Consider the following 24086-nt stretch of genomic DNA (forward strand, 5'->3'; position numbering starts at 1 on the left):
TGTAAGTTTCACTTGTTTGGATCATTTTTCGCAGACCATTTTTGAATTTCAACGTGGTTAGTTTTTTCTTTCATTAGGTGACAGTTTTTTTTTCTGTTTATGATAACAAGGGCTTTGGTTCCTGCTATTTTATTTTTTCTCATGTTCATCCTTTTCCCCCTTATCCTGTAATTTTGCAGAATGTTTTCGTTACAAGCATTCTGCTCCATCAACAGTGAATTGTGTGGGAGGTCTGAAGTGCAGTGCTTCGTCTGAATCTCATACATGTCTTTTCTCTTCAGATATTCGGTGCCCCATCGTTCGATGACAAGATTTTGGAGGTCGTTGCGGTTTTTGGGAGCATGCAGATGGCAGTCTCAAGAGTCATTAAACTACAGCATCACCGAATAGCTCAGGTACGTCCCCCTTGGCGGGGGAGTCCTACAATCTGCAGGCCTTCAGTTCGGCTCTGGAGGAAAGTCATTTGTGTCAGGCAGGGATGGGGAATCTATCACCTTGCCCCCTTCTTCCACACCTCGCTTCTCTCCTATTTCAACCCAGCCCGCACACTTGGCTCCTGTAAAACCAGCCTACTCACCGTACCTTGATGTCACCGACCTTTCGCCCACATCTTGCCTCTGGAACACCCTCCCTCTTTCTATCCGACAGACAGTTACTCTCTCCTCACCTTTAAAGCTTTATTGAAGGCATATCTCCTCCAAGAGGCCTTCCCTAAGTCTCCTTTTCCCCTTTTCCCACTCCCTCCTGCGTCGCCCTGACATGCTCCCTTTATTCATCACACCCACCCTTAGCCCCACAGCATCATGTACGTATCTGTAACTTATTTATCAATCGATCAATCGTATTTATTGAGCACTTACTGGGAAGTACAAGTTGGCAACATATAGAGACAGTCCCTACCCAACAGTGGGCTCACAGTCTAAAAGGGGGACTTACATTTACTTATATTAATGTCCATCTCCCCCTCTCGACTGCTAGCTCGCTGTGGGCAGGGAATGTGCCTGTCAACCCCGTTGTATTGTACTCTCCCCAGCGCTTAGTGCAGTGCTCTGCGCACAGTGCCCAAGGTCACACATTAGACAAGTGGCAGCGTAGCCTAGTGAAAAGAGCACAGGCCTGGGTGTCAGAAGGACTTGGGTTCTCATTCCAACCCGTCTCTTGTCTGCTGTGTGACCTGGGGCAAGTCACTTCACTTCTCTGGGCTTCAGTGACCTCCTTTGGAAAATGAGGTTTAAGACTGTGAGCCCCATGTGGGACAGAGACTGGGACCAATCCGATTAGCCTATATCTACCCCAGATCTTAATACACTGCCCGGCACATAGTAAGTGCCAAATACCATAAAAAAGCGCCAGAGCTGGGGATTAGAACCTAGATCTGGCGCATAGTAAGTGCCAAATACCATAAAAAATCACCAGAGCTGGGGATTAGAACATAGATTTTTCCAAATCCCAGGCCTGTGCGCTACCCACTAGGCAACACTACTTCTCCTTTGCATGCACTAATAGCAGCTATGGGAAGGGTAAGCACCAGGGCATGGCTGAGCTCATCCCCCTCCCAGCCCCACAACACTCTGCACATATCTGTAATTTCTTTACTGATATCAATGTCTGTCTCCCCCTCTACACTGTAAGCTCCTTGCGGGCAGGGAATGTGTCAGTTTAATGTTATGGTACTCTCCCAAGCGCTTACCACAGTGCTTTGCACACTATCTTCTTTGCACACCCTTTCTTCTTTCCCTTCCTGCCTTCTCCTTCTCTCTTTTCCCCTTCCTCCTTCTCTCCTTCTCCTTCCCCCTTCTCTGAAGTAATGACATTACATGTCACATAGAGCGTGGTGGGGTGGAGACCATAGATAGTCTGTCTTTTTTATTTTTGCACCAACTGCTCCAAGCTTTCATTTAGTCCGGCTCTTCTGCACAAAAAATACTTCCCGACCTCTGGCCTAGACTCTGTAATAGATTATTTAATGAAATATTGACTCTGAATTGTCAGCTTCTAGCCAGCCATGGTCAATAATAATAATAATAATGGCATTTATTCTGCGCTTACTATGTGCAAAGCACTGTTCAAAACGCTGGGGACCATAGATAGTCTGTCTTTTTTTTTTTTTTTTTTGCACCAACTGCTCCAAGCTTTCATTTAGTCCGGCTCTTCTGCACAAAAAATACTTCCCGACCTCTGGCCTAGACTCTGTAATAGATTATTTAATGAAATATTGACTCTGAATTGTCAGCTTCTAGCCAGCCATGGTCAATAATAATAATAATGGCATTTATTATGCGCTTACTATGTGCAAAGCACTGTTCTAAGCGCTGGGGAGGTTACAAGGTGATCAGGTTGCCCCACGGGGGGCTCACAGTCTTAATCCCCGTTTTACGGATGAGGGAACTGAGGCCCAGAGAAGTGAAGTGACTTGCCCAAAGTCACACAGCTGACAATTGGCGGAGCCGGGATTTGAACCCATGACCTCTGACTCCAAAGCCCGGGCTCTTTCCGCTGAGCCACGCTGCTTCTCTTCAGTAATGACTGAAGCGCAACAGCGTTTTCTTCCAGACCCCTCTGGCTAAAAGTCATTATCCCCATGGGGCAATGTGGTGCAGGCAGACTGTAATTTTCATAAATGTAGCGTGCTGGAAAAGACCACGAGTGTTGTATTTCAGTGTCGGTCAGTAAAGATCACCATTCTTGGAGACGAAGGGGTTCCGGTACAAGTCGACGGAGAGGCCTGGATCCAACCCCCAGGGATCATTAAAATTGTACACAAAAACCGAGCCCAGATGCTAACGAGAGACAGGGTATGTATATAGCAGGAACCTCTTGCCACCTATGTTTGGTTTGAAAGGCAGCAATTTTATTTGATAAAACAAAAAAAAACTTCAGTCAGGGGAAAAATTGAACCAGAAGGTTAGGATCAGCCATAATAATTAGGATTCCAATGGTATTTGGTCGATAGGAACAAACCGTATAACTAATTTTTTTAATAATAATAATTGTGGTATTTGTTAAGGGCTTACTATGTGCCAGGCACTGTTCTAAGCGCTGGGGTGGATACAACCAAATCGGGTTGGACCCAAGCCCTGTCCCACATGGGGCTCACAGTCTTAATCCCCATTTTGCAGATGAATAACTGAGGCCCAGAGACGGGAAAGGACTTGCCCAAGGTCACATAGCAGTCAAGTGGCAGAGCTGGGATTAGAACCCAGGTCCTTCTTATTCCTAGGCCCTGGCTCTATCCACTAGGCCATGTTGCTTCTCTGTTAAAGTACCAAACCGGACAGTTGGTGCTATCACAGCTCATATTATGTGTGACATTAAGGAACTAAACCTTTGGCTGATTTTTTAAAATTTGGTATTCTGTGTTTAATGCTTCAAGAGTGATTCCAGAGACATTAAATCATATTTGATTCTGCAATAGAATGGGGGAAAAAATCATTATATTCATTTCCTGGATAGCCATCGACTATCACACAGTTATTTTGGAAAAAAAAAATCTCTCCACCTACTACAGGATTAATGAATGATATTAAAATCTGGTGCTATCACAGCTCATATTATATGTGACATTAAGGAACTAAACCTTTGGCTGATTTTTAAAAATTTAGTATTCTAACTATGTTTAGTGCTTCAAGAGTGATTCCAGAGACATTGTCGTATTTGATTCTTGAATAGAATGGGGAAAAAATCATTATATTCATTTCCTGGATAGCCATCGACTATCACACAGCTATTTTGGGAAAAAAAAAATCTCTCCACCTACTACAGGATTAATGAATGATATTAAAATCTGGTGCTATCACAGCTCATATTATATGTGACATTAAGGAACTAAACCTTTGGCTGATTTTTTAAAATTTGGTATTCTAACTACATTTAGTGCTTCAAGAGTGATTCCAGAGACATTAAATCATATTTGATTCTGCAATAGAATGGGGGAAAAAATCATTATATTCATTTCCTGGATAGCCATCGACTATCACACAGTTATTTTGGAAAAAAAAATCTCTCCACCTACTACAGGATTAATGAATGATATTAAAATCTGGTGCTATCACAGCTGATATTATATGTGACATTAAGAAACTAAACCTTTGGCTGATTTTTAAAAAATTGGTATTCTAACTACGTTTAGTGCTTCAAGAGTGATTCCAGAGACATTAAATCATATTTGATTCTGCAATAGAATGGGGGAAAAAAATCATTATATTCATTTCCTGGATAGCCGTCGACTATCACACAGTTATTTTGGAAAAAAAAAATCTCACCACCTACTACAGGATTAATGAATGATATTAAAATCTGGTGCTATCACAGCTCATATTATATGTGACATTAAGGAACTAAACCTTTGGCTGATTTTTTAAAATTTGGTATTCTATGTTTAGTGCTTCAAGAGTGATTCCAGAGACATTAAATCATATTTGATTCTTCAATAGAATGGGGAAAAAATCATTATATTCATTTCCTGGATAGCCGTCGGCTATCACACAGTTATTTTGGAAAAAAAAATCTCTCCACCTACTACAGGATTAATGAATGATATTAAAATCTGGTGCTATCACAGCTCATATTATATGTGACATTAAGGAACTAAACCTTTGGCTGATTTTTTAAAATTTGGTATTCTATGTTTAGTGCTTCAAGAGTGATTCCAGAGACATTAAATCATATTTGATTCTGCAATAGAATGGGGGAATCAATCAATCAATCAATCAATCGTATTTATTGAGCGCTTACTATGTGCAGAGCACTGTACTAAGCGCTTGGGAAGTACAAATTGGCAACACATAGAGACAGTCCCTACCCAACAGTGGGCTCACAGTCTAAAAGGGGGAGACAGAGAACAGAACCAAACATACCAACAAAATAAAATAAATAGGATAGAAATGTACAAGTAAGATAAATAAATAAATAAATAGAGTAATAAATATGTACAACCATAAAAATCATTCCATAAAAAAATCTCTCCACCTACTACAGGATTAATGAATGATATTAAAATCTGGATTTTGTGTACCCCTTAAACACTAGCATATTCACCCCAGCCCCACAGCACCTTTGTACATATCCACTATTTCCCCTATCTGTAATTAAGTTTAACATCTGTCTCCTCCTGTAGACTGTATATCCTATATTCTACCATTTCCCCTATCTGTAATTTAGTTTAACATCCGTCTCCTCCTGTAGACTGCAAACTCCTTGGGGCAGGGATCATGTCTAGCAACTCTTGTCAGATTGTACCTTCTCAAGCGCCGAGTACGTTGCTCTGTAAAAAGTAAATACTAAATAAGTACCGTTGAAAGATTGATTGATCGATTGGATCTTTGGGATAAGGACTGCAGGTAACCACTCACTCTATATTAATTTTGTGTAGGCGTTTGAGAACACCCTGAAGTCTTGGGAAGATAAACAGAAGTATGATACTTGCAAGCCAGCCCTCCGACCCCATTTATACCCGCAACAGGCCGTTGATTTGGCAACAGAAGAAGAGGTGTCACAGATGCAGTTGTGTTCACAGGCTGCGGAAGAACTCATCACTAGGTATAGGAGAATCGCTCGGCTTGCACTGTCTCCCCAATGTCACACGTGGCTGGGCGTTTTGCATGGAAAGTCAGAACGGTCATTTTGGGAGGCTTGGTGGCGATTCTGTCAAACACGTCCTCCACCGCCAGCTGTTTGATAGGCAATTAATCAGTCAAAACCGGGCATCAAAACGTATTCACATTCAATAAAATGTAATGATTGTCATAAATCAAACGGCCCTGATGACGGAACGAGGATTGCAACAAGTGTGCTTTGGCAATCTAAACAGATTAAGAGGTACACCATAAGATGTCAGGAGATAGCTTTTTGCAGGCTGCCAATAATGTGGGGAAAATTTGACTTTCCAAATGTTTTAATACTTTTCTTTCGAGCTAAAACCACACTCTTTTTTTTTTTTCCCAGGATCTGTGAAGCAGCAAAGATCCACAGCTTGTTGGAACAGGAGCTTGCTCATGCTGTCAATGCCTGTTCCCATGCAATGAACAAGGCCAATCCAAGGTTTCCCGAGGTAAGGAAGTAACAATTGGATCTTCATGTTAAAAAAAAAATACTATTTCTGTTCAGTTGAGGGGTACCCGAGTGTGTGTGACTTCAATAGTGTGCAATGAAATGCTGTTTCATTATGGCCCAAAGGAGGAATATGCAATAGATAATGGAGACTGATTTTCTTGTAATTAAATTATCATTTTCCTCCTTTCCCTCTCCCCCACCTCGATTTTCTCATGTCAGGTTTCTGTTCTGTGTTCTTGGGTCTTTCATTTCTACCTTCCCCTGCCCAACTCCACTGCCTCCGTCGTTCTTCCAATTTTCCTGCCTCTTTTCACCTCTCCTCCTCTTCTCGCTCCTGCTTCCTTCTCTCCTCCCGTGAGTTGTGGACAGAGCCCGGGCCTGAGAGACAGAAGGTCAGGGGTTCTAATGCCGGCTCCACCACGTGTCTGCTGTGTGGCCTTGAGCAAGTCACTTCCCTTCTCTGTGCCCCAGTTCCCTCATCTGTAAAATGGGGATTGAGACTGTTGAGCCCTACGTGGGACAGGGACTGTGTCCAACCTGATTTGGTTGTATCCACCCCAGCGCTTAATACAGTGCCCGGCACAAAGTAAGTGCTTAACAAATGCCACAATTTTCATTATTTCCTTTCTCTTTACTTTTTTTACCCCTTCTTTTATAAAACCCTAGGCATAATCAACTGAGCATTTCAATATGAAGCTTAGAACAGTGCTTTCTTTTCTTCTCTTCTCTCATTCCTTTCTCTTTTTGTATCCCTTCCTGTAAAACACCCTACGTCTAATCAACTGGGCATTTCAATATGAAGCTTAGAACCAGTTTTCAGTGGGTAGGGACTGTCTCTATATGTTGCCAACTTGTACTTCCCAAGCGCTTAGTACAGTGCTCTGCACGTAGTAAGCGCTCAATAAATACGATTGATGATGATGATGATGATGTACAGTTTTAAATTAGCTTGTTATTATAATTGAATTTTGAAATCGAGATTACTTTTCATTTAGAGGATTTTTCCAATATGTGGAATGTATAATCAGAATGACTGGTCATCTGCGTATGTCTTCAGAGGGTGACACTGTGTTGCAGAAAGGGGGAAACTGCGGAAGAGTGAATTTTTATGAATTGACTTGATTTCTGCCCAGAATCGACGGGAGGGAGAGAGGGAGGAACAGAGTCAGAGAAAGAAGTGTCCTTTGTGTTTTAAGACTTTCACTGGCTGAAATTTACTTATTGGGTATGTGTGTTCGGGGGCGGGGGGGTGTTGTGTCTCTGTGTGTGTGTTTAGCTGAGAAAGACAACGAAGAACCCAGACCCCCCCACATCATGCAGACACCAAGGTTGTCCTGTCATGTTTGCTGTTGGCCGCCCAGATCCTGTTTCAGTCCTGCTTCCTCATCTCATAATAATAATAATGATGGCATTTGTTAAGCGCTTACTATGTGCAAAGCACTGTTCTAAGCGCTGGGGGGATACAGTGGGATCAAGTTGCCCCACGTGGGGCTCACAGTCTCAATCCTCATTTTACAGATGAGGTAACAGGCTCAGAGAAGTGAAGTGCCTTGCCCAAGGTCACACAGCAGACATGTGGCGGAGCTGGGATTCGAACCCATGACCTCGGACTCCAAAGCCCGGGCTCTTCCCACTGAGCCACGCTGCTTCTCCCTTGTGATCCTTGCAAAATTTCTGCTCCATTAGAGTCTCTCCTTTCCTGACCGCAGCGTGCCGTGCCAATCTGTCCGTGGCATTTGGCTCCAACTTTCAGCCCAGAGGCAGAATTGACTGGGGCTTGGTTTTACTGCAAATTTAAATCATTTCCTCCATCCACCTTGCTTTTGGTCCCCCAGTTTCATCTCAACCCTACAGCAGCCGCTTGGGTATTGTGCTGTGGTCTGCTGCCTTCACACGTTCCACACAGAGCAGGGAAGTTGAGGTGAGCGGAGCGTCAAGGCCGGTGCTCTTTCCATTAGGCCACACTGCTTCTCTGAAGAAATCCACATTTGTTGTTGATATTGAGGATTGTGGTGGGCAATTCCCGTTTTAGCAGCACTGTTGTAATATTCCCATAGCGCTCCTTATCAATCAATCAATCAATCGTATTTATTGAGCGCTTACTATGTGCAGAGCACTGTACTAAGTGCTTGGGAAGTACAAATTGGCAACACATAGAGACAGTCCCTACCCAACAGTGGGCTCACAGTCTAAAAGGGGGAGACAGAGAACAGAACCAAACGTACCAACAAAATAAAATAAATAGGATAGAAATGTACAAGTAAAATAAATAAATAAATAGAGTAATAAATATGTACAACCATATATACATATATACAGGTGCTGTGGGGAAGGGAAGGAGGTAAGATGGGGGGATGGAGAGGGGGACGAGGGGGAGAGAAAGGAAGGGGCTCCTTATCCACGTCTTCATTCTCCAGGGCCTTATTGTTTCACTTTTCATTGCAATGGCTGTATAGTCAGCGTGATCTTGGAGTATGTCATATGTTGGTCAGTCCACCTTGCATGACTACTCTGACATAATAATAATAATAATAATGGCATTTATTAAGCGCTTACTATGTGCAGTGCACTGTTCTAATCGCTGGGGAGGCTACAAGGTGATCAGGTTGTCCCACGGGTGGCTCACAGTCTTAATCCCCATTTTACAGACGAGGTAACTGAGGCACAGAGAAGTTAAGTGACTTGCCGAAAGTCACACATGTACATCATGTACATGTACATCATGACATGTACATCATTCATTCATTCAATCATATTGCACGCTGTGTGCAAAGCACCGTACTCCTTGGGTTTCCCCTGCTGCCCTGTGATAGCCCATCCCCAACTGCCTCCTCAGAGAGGACGATTGAGAGAATTTGTTCAATCGTATTTGTTTATTGAGCGTTTACTGTGTGCAGAGCACTGTGTTAAACGCTTGGAAAGTACAATTCAGCAACAGGTAGAGACAATCCCTGCCCAACAACGGCCTCACAGTTTCGAAGTGGGGAGGCAGACATCAAAACAAGTAAACAGGCATCAATCGCATCAATATAAATAAATAGAATTATAGACGTATACATATCATTAAATAAAATAAATAGAATAATAAATATGTCCATATATATTGGGAAGCAGCATGGCTCAGTGGAAAGAGCACGGGCTTTGGAGTCAGAGGTCAGGGGTTCAAATCCCGGCTCTGCCAATTGTCAGCTGTGTGACTTTGGGCAAGTCACTTAACTTCTCTGTGCCTCAGTTACCTCATCTGTAAAATGGGGATTAAGACTGTGAGCCCCCTGTGGGACAACCTGATGACCTTGTATCCCCCCAGCGCTTAGAACAGTGCTTTGCACATAGTAAGTGCTTAATAAATACCATCACCATTATTATTATTATTATTATATACACAAGTGCTGTGGGGCGGGGAGGGGGGTGGAGCAGAGGGAGGGAGTTAGGGCAATAGGGACGGAAAGAGGAGCAGAGGACGGGGGGCTCAATCTGGGAAGGCCTCCTGGAGGAGGTGAGCTTTCAGTAGGGCTTTGAAGGGGGAAGTTTGCTAGTTTGGCAGATCAATCAATCATATTTATTGAGCGCTTACTGTGTGCAGAGCACTGTACTAAGCGCTTGGGAAGTACAAGTTGGCAACATAGAGAGACAGTCCCTACCCAACAGTGGGCTCACAGTCTAAAAGGGGGAGACAGAGAACAGAACCAAACATACCAACAAAATAAAATAAATAGGATAGAAATGTACAAGTAAAATAAATAAATAAATAAATAAATAGAGTAATAAATATGTACAACCATATATACATATATACAGGTGCTGTGGGGAAGGGAAGGAGGTAAGATGGGGGGATGGGGAGGGGGGCGAGGGGGAGAGGAAGGAAGGGGCTCAGTCTGGGAAGGCCTCCTGGAGGTGGTGAGCTCTCAGTAGGGCCTTGAAGGGTGGAAGAGAGCTAGCTTGGCGGATGGGCAGAGGGAGGGCATTCCAGGCCTGGGGGAGAATGAGACGAGAACGAGGCACGGTGAGGAGATTAGCGGCGGCAGAGGAGCGGCAGGTGCGGGCTGGGCTGTGGCAGGCGAGAAGGGCGGAAAGAATAAGACTTGAGCTATCCCTCCAACAGTAGAACTGGCATTTGAGTTGTGCAGACAGAAACTCCTCACCATTAGCTTTAAAGTACTCAGTCCCCTTGCCCCCCGCTATCTCACCTCGCTACTCTCCAACTACCACCCAGCCTGCACACTTGGCTCTTCTAACGCTAACCTTCTCCCTGTACCTCCATCTCACCTTTCTTGCTTCTGACCTCTCGCCCCCGTCCTGCCTCTGGCCTGGAGCCCCCTCCCTCCTCAAATCTGACAGTTATTCTCCCCACCTCCAAAGCCTCGTTGAGGGCACATCTCCTCCAAATGGCCTTTCCTGACGAAGCCTTCCTTTCCTCATCTTCCTCTCCCTCCCGTGTCACCCTGACTTGCTCCCTTCGTTCATCCCAGCGCTTAGAACAGTGCTCCAGTGCTTAGAACAGTGCTTGGCACATAGTAAGTGCTTAACAAATATCATTATTATTATTATTGTCAATCAATCAATCGTATTTATTGAGCGCTTACTGTGTGCAGAGTTATCGCTCCCTCCCACCCCACAGCACTTATGTACATACCTGTAATTAATTTATTTCTATTAATGTCTGTCTTTTGTACTTCCCAAGTGCTTAGTACAGTGCTCTGCACACAGTAAGCGCTCAATTAATACAATTGAGTGAATGAATGTCCCCCCCAGGTAGACTGGGAGCTCATTGTGGGCAAAGAAGCTGTTGTATTGTTGTATCGTACTTTCCCCAGTGCTTAGTACAGTGCTCTGCACATAGTAAGTGCACAATAAATATGATTGACTGGCAGTTTTTCCAGTAAGTGGTGATGGTTTACACAGAGCCACCTCCACTCTCTTGCCCCGTGTCCTTTGGCCAACAACACAGTTGTTTCAAGACAGGTAATTGGGAATCAGGTGCAGGCTTATGTCTGTGGCGGCATCTTTCCGCGGGGCTGCTCGGTAGCAAACCCAACCTTGCCCTCATCTGTTTTGTGCACCATTGTTGAGTGTGATGCACACATCCACCGGACTAATGGTTTGAGGTCTCTAGTAGGTACCTAGGTGTGGTTTCAAATAATAACTGTGGTATTTGTTAAGTGCTTACTCAATCAGGCATTCCAGCACAGGTAGAAGCAGGAAGGCACAGCAAGTAAGGGGAGCGACTAATAACTGGGGTATTTGTGAAGTACTTACTCTGGACCAGGCACAATCTTGTCCCCATTTCACAGATGAGGTAACTGAGGCCCAGACTTGACCAAGGCCACACAGTAGGTAAGTGACAGAGCTGGGATTAGAAACCAGGTCCTCGACTGCCAGGCCTGAGCTCTTTCCACTAGACCATGCTGCTTCGCTACTACTACCCGTCTCTATATTTGTGCTTTTACTCCAGTGTCTATGTCCCTTCAGTGGTTTGGCTAGAAAAGAGGGGCTCCTTCCTTAGTCTCCTGGATTGTGTGGAGTAGAGCGTGCAGCTCTTCTATTCTTTTCCATTTCACTCCTTTACAGTATCCAACAGGCAGTCCATATCCGATCCCCTTTGGTCTCCCATACTCTGTACATTCCTGGTTGAAGGGCCTAGAAAGAGATGCACCAAGAAGAGGTTTTCAGTCACCGTAAAAATAAGAACCAGACCACATTCTTGGAGTTAGGAGTGGATCAGACATTGTCTAGTTGCGATCTGACCCACTTTTCCCTCTCCATTTTATTTATTTTCCTGGCTAGTTGCTCTGTAAGGAGCTCTGGGTTTTGCAGCTGGTATGGGAAGATAAAAGAGGGATGTGCTCAAGGTGGGGAAAGATGGCCTTCGTATCTTTGATGAAAATGTAATTCTTGCGGGTGAAACAGACCATTCTCAGAACCGATTCCATTCCAGACATTAAAATTCTAGGTATTATTCATCCAAAGGTAAATCGTGGTTTCATATATTACCTCAGCGTTTACCCTTTTTTTTCCAGAGTCTTACCAGAAACACTGCCATTGAAATAGCTGTCAATGTGAAGGCTCTCCATAATGAAACAGAGTCTTTACTAGTCGGAAGGATTCCTTTGGTAAGTAGATAGAAAGTCATTTTTCATATTGGTTGAGGGATGGAAGAATTAATTCCGCGAGCATTTCACCATGGCTCTCTAAATAAGTACCACAAACTTCAAGGAGATCATCCAGGCAACCCCATCCTTGTTTCAAGAAGAGTTGTCAGTAGCAGAATTCCTTCTTCTTGTCATTCCCTTTTCCTTAATCCCCCTGCCAATTGTCCCCGTTCCTGGAGGAGCCAGTGGGTCGTGGTGGACACTTCATGCCGATAGGTTTCCTCCAGCTAGTCCCCGGAGGTCGTATCTGGATTTCTGTATTGATGCATTTTCATCATCATCATCATCAATCGTATTTATTGAGCGCTTACTGTGTGCAGAGCACTGTACTAAGCGCTTGGGAAGTACAAATTGGCAACATATAGAGACAGTCCCTACCCAACAGTGGGCTCACAGTCTAAAAGGGGAGACAGAGAACAAAACCAATCGTACTAACAAAATAAAATAAATAGAAAAGATATGTACAAGTAAAATAAATAAATAAATAAATACAGTAATAAATATGTACAAACATATACATATATATACAAATATTTTCCTTTGAGAGACCTAGGCAAGCAGATATATACTTAATTTTGCCAACTCCCAGACTCTTTATTGGCTGTTGGACCTAAGATTGTCACCCCAAGGAATGGATGGGTTCCTGTATGATAGGTGCCTACTGTATTTAGAGGAGCAGCGTGGCATAGTGGATAGAGCATGAGCTTGGGAATCAGAAGGTCATGGGTTCTAATCTGGCTCCACCACTTATCTGCCGTGTGACCTTGGGCAAGTCACTTCACTTTTCTGTGCCTCGGTTACCACCTCTGTAAAATGGGGATTGAGACTGTGAGCCTCACGTGGGACAGGGACTGTGTCCAACCCGATTTGCCTGTGTCCACCCCAGTGCTCAGTACAGTGCCTGGCATATAGTAAGCACGTAACAAATACCCCGATTTTCATTACAATTATTATTATACGTCAGAGTTAGCTTAGAATTGTCCCACCGGACAATGGATGACTTTTCCCAAGTTCTTCTGAATTTCTTTAGTCAGTCATATTTATTGAGCGCTTACTGTGTGCAGAACACTGTGCTAAGGGCTTAGGAGAGTTCAACATAACAATAGACATATTCCCTGCCTACAGTGAGCTTGCAGTCTAGAGGGGGAGACAAGCATTAATATAAATAAATCAATTACAGAGCTTTATCTGCCTGAAGGCATTAGCTAGCTAAAATGGCCATAGCAGCTGTGCCAGAGGGAATAGATTGTGACCTGTGCAGCGTGTGATATTATTATTATCATTGTTATTGCATTTGTTAAGCGCTTACTATGTGTCAGTCACTGTTTTAAGAGCTGAGGTGGTTACAAGTTAATCTCAGCCCCACAAGGGGCTCATCTTTTAAATAGGAGGGGAACAGATATTTAATCCCCATTTTACAACTGAGGAAACTAATGTAAACATCATTGAGAGGCAGGAATGGAAGGAAAGTGGTTTGTGGTTACAAAAAATCTGCACATTTCTAGGAAATCCTTAAAAGACCAGGCTTTTTCCAAAGTATTCTTTACTGGTAACCAGACAAAGGAAGGTGGAGCGAATAATTTTCAACCGTGACTGCAGTCGTTTACATGGTTCTTTGTTGAAATATTGTTGATAACAGAATAATTTTGCTAAACAGCAGTTGGACTCTCCCCATGAAGAGCTGGTATCTACTGCCTTACACAGCGTGGAGTTGGAACTGCAGAAACTAACGGAGATTCCATGGCTTTATTATGTTCTACAGCCCAATGACGATGAGGTATTTCCAATTGAATTTCTTTTATAATAATAATGGCATTTATTGAGCGCTTACTATGTGCAGAGCACTGTTCTAAGCGCTGGATTTTTTTATGTAAACTTTATTCTGTGAGTTGAAGACCGATAAAATTCCTGTTCAGGAAAGTGGGTAATCCAGATTTTTTCACAGTCTTCTCCTTGGCACATTTCTAGATTATTCTACTTCCCCCTGCCCTCTGCTTAAATGATATTAAAGAGTGGTTGAGAATCCTTGACCTTCTGCGTCCCAGCCCTGCGCTGTACCCACTAGGCCATGCTGCTTCCTTAAGAAAGTCCCTAGGGGAAGGAAAGGGGCCGGGAAGTAATCCACCATTGTAACTTTAAGGATTCCGTCATTGTTCAGACCTGGCTCTGGAACAGGAAACTAACAAATTGCATCCAAGTCCAAGGAAAACATTCTCCACCATATGATGGTTCACATCACACCCACGTTTTCCCACCCACCCACACTGATACCTGTCTACTGGTTTTGTTTTGTTGTCCATCTCACTCTTCTAGACCGTTGAGCCTGTTGTTGGGTAGGGATTGTCTCTATCTGTTGCCGAATTGTACTTCCCAAGCGCTTAGTTACAGTGCTGTGCACACAGTAAGCGCTCAATAAATACATTTTCAGGGAAGATGTTACATGTGTGTCCTAGAAAATGCCTTTACAACCAAGTGACATTTGGGAGAATTTAGTTTCAGGCCATAAATTGAAACTTAAGGGACTCCATACTCCCTTAAATTCATTGTGGGCAGGGAACCTGTCTGCCAACTCTGTGGTATTGTACCCACCCCAGTCCTTAGTACAGTGCTCCATTCACAGTAAGTGCTCAATAAATACCTTGGACGCTGGTGAAATATGTCCATGCTCTATTTACCACAGAGTTTGTTCTCTCTAGAATTTTAAGTTAGTTCTTTTGAAACTTCGTTTCAAACAGGATCCTCCTCTGGAATACGTGAAAAGAAACAACCGAAGTACAGTGTTCCGCATTGTGCCAAAGTTTAAAAAGGAAAAAGTTCCGAAGCATAAATCCAGCCCTCAACCTGGTAGGTGTTTCACGTTGTCAAGAAAAATCCGTGGTGTCTTGAGAAAAGCCCGATTAATGTCACATCCAGACTCCTTCAGTGTGGTGGTAGAACAAAGTTTCTGTGCTTGGATGCTACTTTATCCTCTTCAACAGCTGACCAAGGTAACAAAAATGACTGATTGTTGAGTGTCTTTTGTCAGGTGAGGACTCAGTTTGCTAGTTTGCTCTTAAATGGACTGTAAAAGCTTTCACCTGCTTCTTTAACCTCTATTTGCCTACAGAGGCCTAGGTTTCCCTTTCTTCTCTCAAAAAAATCAGGCCCACAAAGTTCTTTATATTGCCCACTCTCAGTTAACGGTCCTATCTGCTGTTTCTTTGCCATTCGCTTTCTGTCCGTGCTTGAGGATTGAACGTACTGACTCAGTAGGGCTGAAGTATATCCTGCAGCTGGCTGTATTGGCTGGGAAAACCACTAACTCTGCTGCCTTCCAAGAATAAACAAATTAACCACTTATTTGAATTAAGTTCATAAAGCTGCCGCCTAGAAATTAATTTTCAAACCCAACTTAATTTGAGGTTAATCACTGTGGGATTAAAAATGGACAAGAAAATGATCCTGCAATGTTAAGCAATAATATCGCTCAAATTAGTCTTGGAGAACATGTCTAACAGAGCCTTTTAATGGCCCATTGAGTCGATTTAACATCGCTCTTGCAACTTCAATTAAGGGTACTAGAGAAATCAGTCCAGGCTGGACTTGCCTTCTAACAAGCCGATGATCGGAACGGAGTTCATGTGCGTGAACCTCACTTGGTCATTAGCATTTGTAGCTAATTTTCCATCTGCAACGGAGCTTCTAAATGGCCGTTAGGAAATAATCCGAGCTCCGACCTGGCGCCACTGATCCTAACAGCTCAAAGGAAATCTTCTCTGTTGAAAACGATATGGAGCTTGGAGAGCTTTCGTGTGGAAATCGGGCTAAAGCTGGAAGCATGGCTATAAAGCAGTGAACCCTGCTTCCTTGTAGGTTTTTTCTCACGTTAATTGCTAGTCCGTAACTGCATGGGGAACAAAACACAGAGAAGTGTCCAGACTTATGAAATGACCCCTATAGCTTTCCCCTTGGCTAGCACTGCAATCCTACTTTGTTTTCCACTCTCTTTGGCCAATCTTTGCTTGTAATGCATTGAGCATGTAGAAATTAAGGGGGTTTTGCTCTTAACTTTGGTAGTTCAAAAGTGGGGCACAGATGAAGTTGCTGCTTGGCTGGATCTGCTCAGTTTGGGAGAGTACAAAGAAACCTTCATCCGCCATGACATCCGAGGGGCTGAGCTTTTGCATCTGGAAAGGCGTGATCTTAAGGTATTTCCTTTGTGCTTCTTTTCTGCTCTGGGGACTGCTCTCCTTTCACCAAAGAATCCTTTTTCTCCCGTTTCCTCTCCGTTTTGTGCTTTTAGCTTGGCTTCTATTGGGCAACTGTAGAGTAAACTAAGATGCACCGTCCCACGGCCCCAGCCCTCTGAGTGTTGTGTGATCCTTGCGAGCCAAAGATGTCAACGGCATTTCCTTCTCCTCTGCTTCCCTCGAGTGATAGTCAGTGCGTGTCCGCCGGCTTAGGAAGGCATTTCTCTGTCTTGTCTGCAAGTGGTGGTTCGTACGGTGAGCCCGCTGTTGGGTAGGGACCGTCTCTATATGTTGCCAACTTGTACTTCCCAAGCGCTTAGTACAGTGCTCTGGACACGGTAAGCGCTCAATAAATACGATATGAATGAATGAATGAATCTTTGAAAACAAAAATTCTCCCTTTCGCCTCATCATCATCATCATCAATCGTATTTATTGAGCGCTTACTATGTGCAGAGCACTGTACTAAGCGCTTGGGAAGTACAAATTGGCAACATATAGAGACAGTCCCTACCCAACATCTGATTCAACAGGATCAGTGCGGAAGGATCGTAATTTCACTGGTGAAAATGGCACAGCGTTTTTTCCCAGTGCAAGGTCAGATCCTGTTAAAACAAACGTGGCGTAACACATTTAAGAAGAACTCTGGGGAAGACTTGTAGCAATGCCCATTAATAGCCTCGAGATTTTCCGTAGTCTCCAAATTGATCTTTCGAAAAAGCCCTCGTTACGGGTCGGTTCGATACGGATGTCAGAGAATTCAACTTCCGGGTTGGTTCACCGTTTTTGCCCTTTTTCAACCCTGTAGTTTGCAGTAAGAAAGTCAGTACTGGGATATGAGACACAATAAAGGTCAATACCAGCCTGACGGTTTCCGGGATCACCTTCCGACCTGGGTGTCCACCCCAGGAGCAAACGTTCTGAGTGCGGGGCCTTGAAGGGAATGTACAGGTTGGGAAAGGTACAGATTGGTACTTCCTCATCACAAGAAGAGCTGTTTCGATCCCTTGCTTGGAAAATAGGCAAGTAATAAAGATCATCAGAACGGGGCGGGCCGGATGAAATACCTGGGCTAGCCTAAAGGGCCTCCTGAGGTAAACCTCGTTCTAGGGTAAGTAACCGCTCTGGTACTTCTACGATTCCCCTACCCGTCGCCCACCTCTCTCATTTTACGTATTGGAGGTGTACAAATTATGCCTAAACTATGTATTTTTTCCCCAACCTCAGCACATGCAGACGCGGTGTTCATTCAGTTGTACATCGATTGTTTATGTTGACAGCTCTGATTTTAAATGACTTTACATCGTCTCCCCCATTAGAACGTTAGCTTGTCGGGACGGGACAGTCACGTCTTGGCTCAGTACAGCGTATGACACCGAGTGGGCGCTTAGTACATACCATTGCTACTTTTACCCGATATTGATTTCTGTTAAAAACTCCTTTTGCTCCCTGACCGGCTTCTTCACCGTTTCTCTCTTCAGGAATACTCCTGGTCCCAGACAACCAAAATAAGTAGAATGCGGAACTGTGCAAGGAACTCACTCATTTGTCCGTTCATTCATTTAATCGTGTTTATCGAGCACTTACTGTCCACCGAGCACTGTACTAAGCGCTTGGGAGGGTACGATACAACACTCATTTGCTCCCACAGCCCAGGATGTGTTAACCCCTCCCAGCGTTACGTCCAGCCGCTGCCGGGAGGTCGATTCCTCCCTATCCCTCCCTATCCCTCCTCCCCTCTCCCAGCCTCCGCTCTGCTGCTCCCATCAACTACTTGCAGATGGGATCTCCTGCTTCGGAGGGGACTTGGGCAGGAATCGAAGGAGCGGAGATCGTAACGTGTCTACCAACTCTGTTCTATCGTAGCCTCCCCAGCGCTTAGTACAGTGCTCTGCACACATTTAAGCGTTCAATAAATGCCATGATCACCCCTCCTTTCCTGCGCTACCCTCGGCCACGTGTCGAAACCCCCTCACCCTCTCCCCTGAAGCCTGCTTCCCCTTTACTGACCCTAGCCAGGCTATCCCTTCTGCCCACCCAGACTCCGTGCTGCCTTGGGTAGGGCGAGGGAGGACGGAGCGGTGGATTGGGAGGGGATCGCCGACCCTTCCTCTTACCCTCCCTCTCCGCTCCGGCCTCGGCTCCTGGCTCGCCTCTGCCGCTGGACACCCGCCCTCCATGGCAACCAAAGCAGGTAGCCGGCCAGTGTAGGGACAGAGGTGCCTGCAGGGAGGATCTTGGTGCTGAGGGCCGGAGGAGGAGGTAGCCAGTCCAACCATCCAATTCTGAGCTGCTTAATAATGACGGCATTTATTAAGCGCTTACTATGTGCAAAGCACCGCTCTAAGCAGTTTGGGACCAGAACTCGGGTTCAGAACTTGGCTTCAGGGGACGGGCAGGGATCCAGGCACATTTTCCTGTGCCCTCCCCCTGGCCATCATCTATTATAATAGAATTATAAGCACTTAACCAATGCCATAATCGTAATAGTAATACTGTTTCTTCCCCAGTGTTAACTACAGCCCTGGGCACTGTACTGAACACTGAACAGATATCACAGTTATTAGCATAAGATTTTTGTTTTAAAGTGTGCTTACTGCTCCCAAAGTTCAAGGATCAGTTCCAGTGCCACTATCGCTTCACTTTAGAACTCATCGTTTAAACGCTGTCAGCTCACAGGCTTTACTTATTAACCTTCGGATTAGTTATTGAATCCTAGAAAATCCATAAAGTTCCATCTAGCACTAGTCACTTTCACTTTTTAAAGTTGGCATTTACTATCTTCTCCCCGTGGATTTTCATGGTAAATACTAGATAAAAAGGCTCCTACTTTCTCCACTGCTAGTTTATAAATGCTTAATTGTGTTTGCTTGTCCTTCCATATAGTAGCATCTTGAAACTGTGACTTATTTGGAAAGTTTTCATTTTGAAGATGGAATGGAACTGTAGTTTTCTGACTTAACAAGGAATATAAATTGGTCCACAACATTCAGATGACTGGGATGTGGGGAAGTTCAAGGTGTTTGAAACCTAAATCGCAGGAATAGTTAGCTTCCATTTCCAGAGGTCCTTCCTTCAGTAGTATTTTCCGTGGGACCGATTCCATGCAGGGCCCATATAAGGACTGGGATAATTCGGACATGGGCCCTGGCCGAAGGGGGATCACAATCCCAGTGCACAAGGATCCATCCGGACCCTCACAGTGGGAGGTCGGTGAATCACTTAATAATAATTATGCCATTTATTAAGGTTTACTATATACCTAGCACTGTTTAAGCGCCGAGGTAGATTCAAGGTAATCAGGGTATTCCATGAGGGACTCCCAGTCTTAATCCCCATTTTACAGATGAGGGAACTGAGGCCCAGAGAAGTTATGTGACTGGCCCAAAGTCACACAGCGGACCCGCAGCGAAGCCGGGACTTGAACCCACGACTCCCAACTCCCAAGCCCGTGCTCTTGCCACTAGGCCATGCTGCTTATCAGATGCCCAAAGGTCACAGAGCCTAGTGCATGGACGATGCAGAAGGGAGAGTGAGCCGGGGAAAGGAGGGCTTAAATCGGGGAAGGCCTCTTGGAGGAGATGTGACCTTTAATCCCTTTAGACCGTAAGCTTGTTGTGAGCAAGGAATGGTTTTTCCAACTGTTTTATGGTACTCTCCCAAGCATACAGTACCCTGGACATATAAGTTAAGTGTCCAACAAATACCATTGATGATGATTTTACGTATGAGGAAAATGAGGCCCAGAGAATTTAAGTGACTTGCCCAAGGTCACTCAGCAGGTAATTGGCAGAACTGGAATTAGAACCAGAAACCCCTTTTAGTGAATACAGTAGCATCAATTGTCTTTCCCACTGATCAGGTACTAGAAATTCTGGCAATTAGCAATATGCCTGCTGTAAGTTTCACCTCATTTCCATTATCGTGCCCCCTTCTCCCACTGGGAACAGGCTTGATAGGCCTACAGCTGCCTGCTGCTATGTGAAAACTGGTCGGCTATAAAAAAAGGAACATGTCATGTGTGACAATCACCTTCACTTCCTCTACCGAACTGGCAGTTGGCTAAAATAATGTAAGCAATTTATACGAAAAAGCACAATAACTTCACCGTTGTATGCTAAGATTCCTGCTGAAAGTTTGCTGTGAAACATCTCTTCAGTGTTGCAGGTGAACTGGAAATCCCACAGGGTGGGAAGTAAATTGTGTTGAGAGTGGCTAGAGGTGTGAGGGAGGGTGTAGATGGTGGGAAATGACAGGTAGAGAGATGAAATGGCAGCAGAAAACCTTGGCTACTTTGAGGACTCCAGAACAGGGTGCATATGTACTCAAACCTGTGGTTAGAAAACTCTGAAGGCAACGGACACTTGTACGGTAAATCTTGGCATCTCTGAATGCCCAAGAGAAGATTTTTCAGCTCTCCGGGATGCTTTTAGTTTCACAAAGGTTCCCTGTGTCTCTCCTTTTTTTACAACCCAAGGCTCCGTGTAGGGGCGGGCTGATCTCAGCTGCCTCCTGCCAGAAGAAAGAAGGGGGTTGGCACTTGGACTCGGAAACTGCCAGGGCCCGGTGATTTCCTTTCTCAGCCGCCGCCCCAGCTCCCGAGCTGGTTTTCAACCCGCTCTGTGTTAGCCCAGCCCTGTTTGGAGTTCAGGCCGCGGCAAATGGAAGATCCCAAGTTCGGGCCCTGGACTTGTTTCTGGTGGCTCCTGGATGGAAAACGGGAACTGGCATCACCTGGCTCTCAAATATCCAAAAAGCTCAGCGATCTGGGTGCCCGCTACCAGTGATTGGGCACCCGGTTGACAATACGCCCGTCAGTTTCCAAGGGAAATGGTTTCTGTGTGGAAGCGAATAAACCACTGAGGGGGATCTTAAACCACCATGCCTAAGCCAGCTAGTCTGAGTGGAGTGAAAGATTCTGATGCTTATTTTCAGGTGGTTTGGCTTCTATCTCGTGAGTGTAGGCTCTCTGCAACTACAGGGGCCTCAAAGCTAATGGTTGAAAGGCGTCCATGTGGGCCACTTCTCTCCTCCTTCTAGAAGCTAGCTGGGGCCTGGGTTTAGGATTAGGGATAAACTCGGGGAATGGCAAGGAATGCTGACAGACCACACAGGCCATCAGATCAGGCATCCATTTCATAACTTTTCCTCACTTAGATCTTGCTAATTTGACATCCAAAATTCCTAATGAAACAGAAGCAAAGTCATTGAGCGCTGCTTATTTTACTCCCTGGGAAAGGATTTAACCAACCAGTTTTTTCCAGTGAATCAACCTCCTTGTCTTTTTTTTTGTTGTTGTTCGCAGGACCTGGGGATAACGAAAGTGGGGCATATGAAGCGAATTCTCCAGGGAATTAAAGAGCTTGGAAAGGGCACTCCGTTGGCTGAGGTGTAATCATTCTGGTGCTATCGAGGGAGATCTGCAAGTTTATGCAAAGCTCTCAGGCCCTGGCAGGCCTCGAAGTTTACTATGTGGATAAAGTCAGCAGGGTAAAACGCTTGATTTGAGATACAGGAATAGGTTTTGTGCCAAAAAGTACATTCCGTGAAGCCGTTTCTTATTGAGCTATCCTAATATGTTCAAATATGCTTATATCGTATTGATGAAATATTAGGAGAATGGTGACCTGCATTTGCTGGAAAATGCAATTGCGAAATGGTGAATTTCCCCCCAACCTGGTCTGATATCAACCTCTTTCAATGCAACAACATATCGCTATACAGGAAAGGGTTTTCAGGGTGGCCTATTCTGAGGCAAAGCTTCTTCCTAAGGAGAGCAAATCAGAAGATTGAGATTCCACCAAGGTGGTCTTGCATGGGAGTTTGGCGTCGCCTCAGATACCTAACATTCACTGGTCAAGGAATGTGGTTAAGAAACCTTGTGTATTCTGAACGCAAGATGTAATGCATGGTGTACCTGCCTGAATTGTCCTTTTTTTTTGGGGGGGGGGGGTTGCATGACATATCAGATACTTTAAAACTTGAACAGTCGAGTTTTAATTTATTATTACCGAGTGTCGTCGTGAGAGGCATTTTCCTATTCTTAAGGGTGTACTTTGCATCAGCATTCTGTGGCGAAGAACTTAGACGTGAACATGTTGTGTGTGTGTGCCATATTCAGAAAATGATGTGCATTTCACTTAAGCTTGTTGTTTTGCCATCCATGACGTTTAATAGATACGGCAGTTAAGAAACTTCTTTGTGAATTTCGATAAACCCCATTCCTTCACAAAACCATTTACTCTGCTTTCCAAGCCAAAAATTCCATGAGTTTCATCGTGGTTCTTGCCAACGTAGGAACCATTATCTTATTCCATGTAGATATTTGCCGTACATACAGCAAACTGAACGGTTCATGCAATTTTTTGTAAAGCATAATACTGTCACAAACATTGTGTGTGCTCCACACATTTAGTTCCATAAGTACAGTTGACCACTGTAATAAAAGTAAGTAGAGTTCTGACCCAAGAATGAACATTTCCATATAGCACTTCGTTAATTGAGGATGCTCAGTTAACACTGGAAGAACAATTTGAACAGGAGACAAGTTTGACGTTTAATGTCCAGTGATTTCCCAGATAATTATTTGTCAATTCTGTTCAAACTAAAGTATTTATAGAAAGGGAAATTAAAATTACCATAAAATCTAGTCAGAAGTGAAATTTAAATTTGTGACACTTAATTTTACATGATTTGCCTCAAAGCCGGTACTTTTCAAATCTATTCGGATGGGCATGGAGCCAAAAATGAAGCTGCTGGTTCCCAGATGACAGATGAATAAATGATGTTACGGGTTTATTTCGTAACATGTCAGATCTGTGAGCGGATGCTAATTTATCTCAAAGCATGTTTGTCATGTTACCGCCAAAGAACAGGGGCCAAATAGTTTAAAATAAGTCACTGAAATTACTCAATGCTAAAAGGAGCTTGTCTCCATAAGTACTATTTTCCCCTTATCCCTAAATATCCACCCATTCTATCGTTTACAATTTTCCCCCGACCCCACGCTCCCACATTCTGGCCCTTGGGGCTGTGATATTGTTCCTGGGAGCGTAGAAAAGCAGGGAAAACTCATTTCTAAAATCTCAAAGAGAAAATGTTTAAAAACGAGACATTAGAAATTCTTCTCGCATCTACCAGCCAAGTCTAAGTGAAACTTTATGCCGCATTGAAAAAGTTATTTTATGTTTAAGCTATTGGAAATGTGTAGAGCAGAATTACCAAGCAGAACTATTTAAAAACTGCTTAACGTCGATCCCTTTAACTTCCTTCAGTTGACCTCATTTTACTGGAAATTTTAGGGATTTTTGCCCTCTTATCCCTCTTCCAAATTTGCAGCTTCATAAAGAAAGAGACCTCACTGGTAAATGGCTGGTCTCGAAGTAGAATTAATCTTCATTTAAGGCTCCTGAAACAGTTCTGTGTAGGGATTATATTTGCTGAGGGTTGATATACTTGGACGGAAGGGAGCGCGCATTACTACAGCATGAAGCTTTCTCAATTTTCACGTCATTTATAGTGTACTCTCCCAAGTGCTTAGTACCGTGCTCTGCACACAGTAAGCGCTCAATAAATACGATTGAATGAGTGAATCATTGGGAAGGCTTTAGCCGTAGCTTTTTCTGTGGCTGATACTGTTTTGAACACTTGGACTGAG

General features: G+C 44.1%; 1 protein-coding gene across 1 annotated transcript in view; it reads left to right on the forward strand.

Moving 5' to 3' along the window:
* Positions 1–22367, forward strand: part of DGKH (diacylglycerol kinase eta) — a 183008-nt gene extending 160641 nt beyond the window's left edge. Inside the window, exons 23-31 of the mRNA XM_038761763.1 lie at positions 282–395; positions 2661–2795; positions 5372–5538; positions 5944–6049; positions 12069–12161; positions 13858–13977; positions 14936–15044; positions 16257–16387; positions 21735–22367. Coding sequence (XP_038617691.1) covers positions 282–395; positions 2661–2795; positions 5372–5538; positions 5944–6049; positions 12069–12161; positions 13858–13977; positions 14936–15044; positions 16257–16387; positions 21735–21824 — 1065 coding nt within the window. The 3' untranslated portion in view covers positions 21825–22367. The remainder of the gene's footprint in view (positions 1–281; positions 396–2660; positions 2796–5371; positions 5539–5943; positions 6050–12068; positions 12162–13857; positions 13978–14935; positions 15045–16256; positions 16388–21734) is intronic.
* Positions 22368–24086: the final 1719 nt, after the last annotated feature.

The sequence above is a fragment of the Tachyglossus aculeatus genome, chromosome 20 (genome assembly GCF_015852505.1).
Source record: "Tachyglossus aculeatus isolate mTacAcu1 chromosome 20, mTacAcu1.pri, whole genome shotgun sequence".
NCBI classification, from domain to species: domain Eukaryota; kingdom Metazoa; phylum Chordata; class Mammalia; order Monotremata; family Tachyglossidae; genus Tachyglossus; species Tachyglossus aculeatus.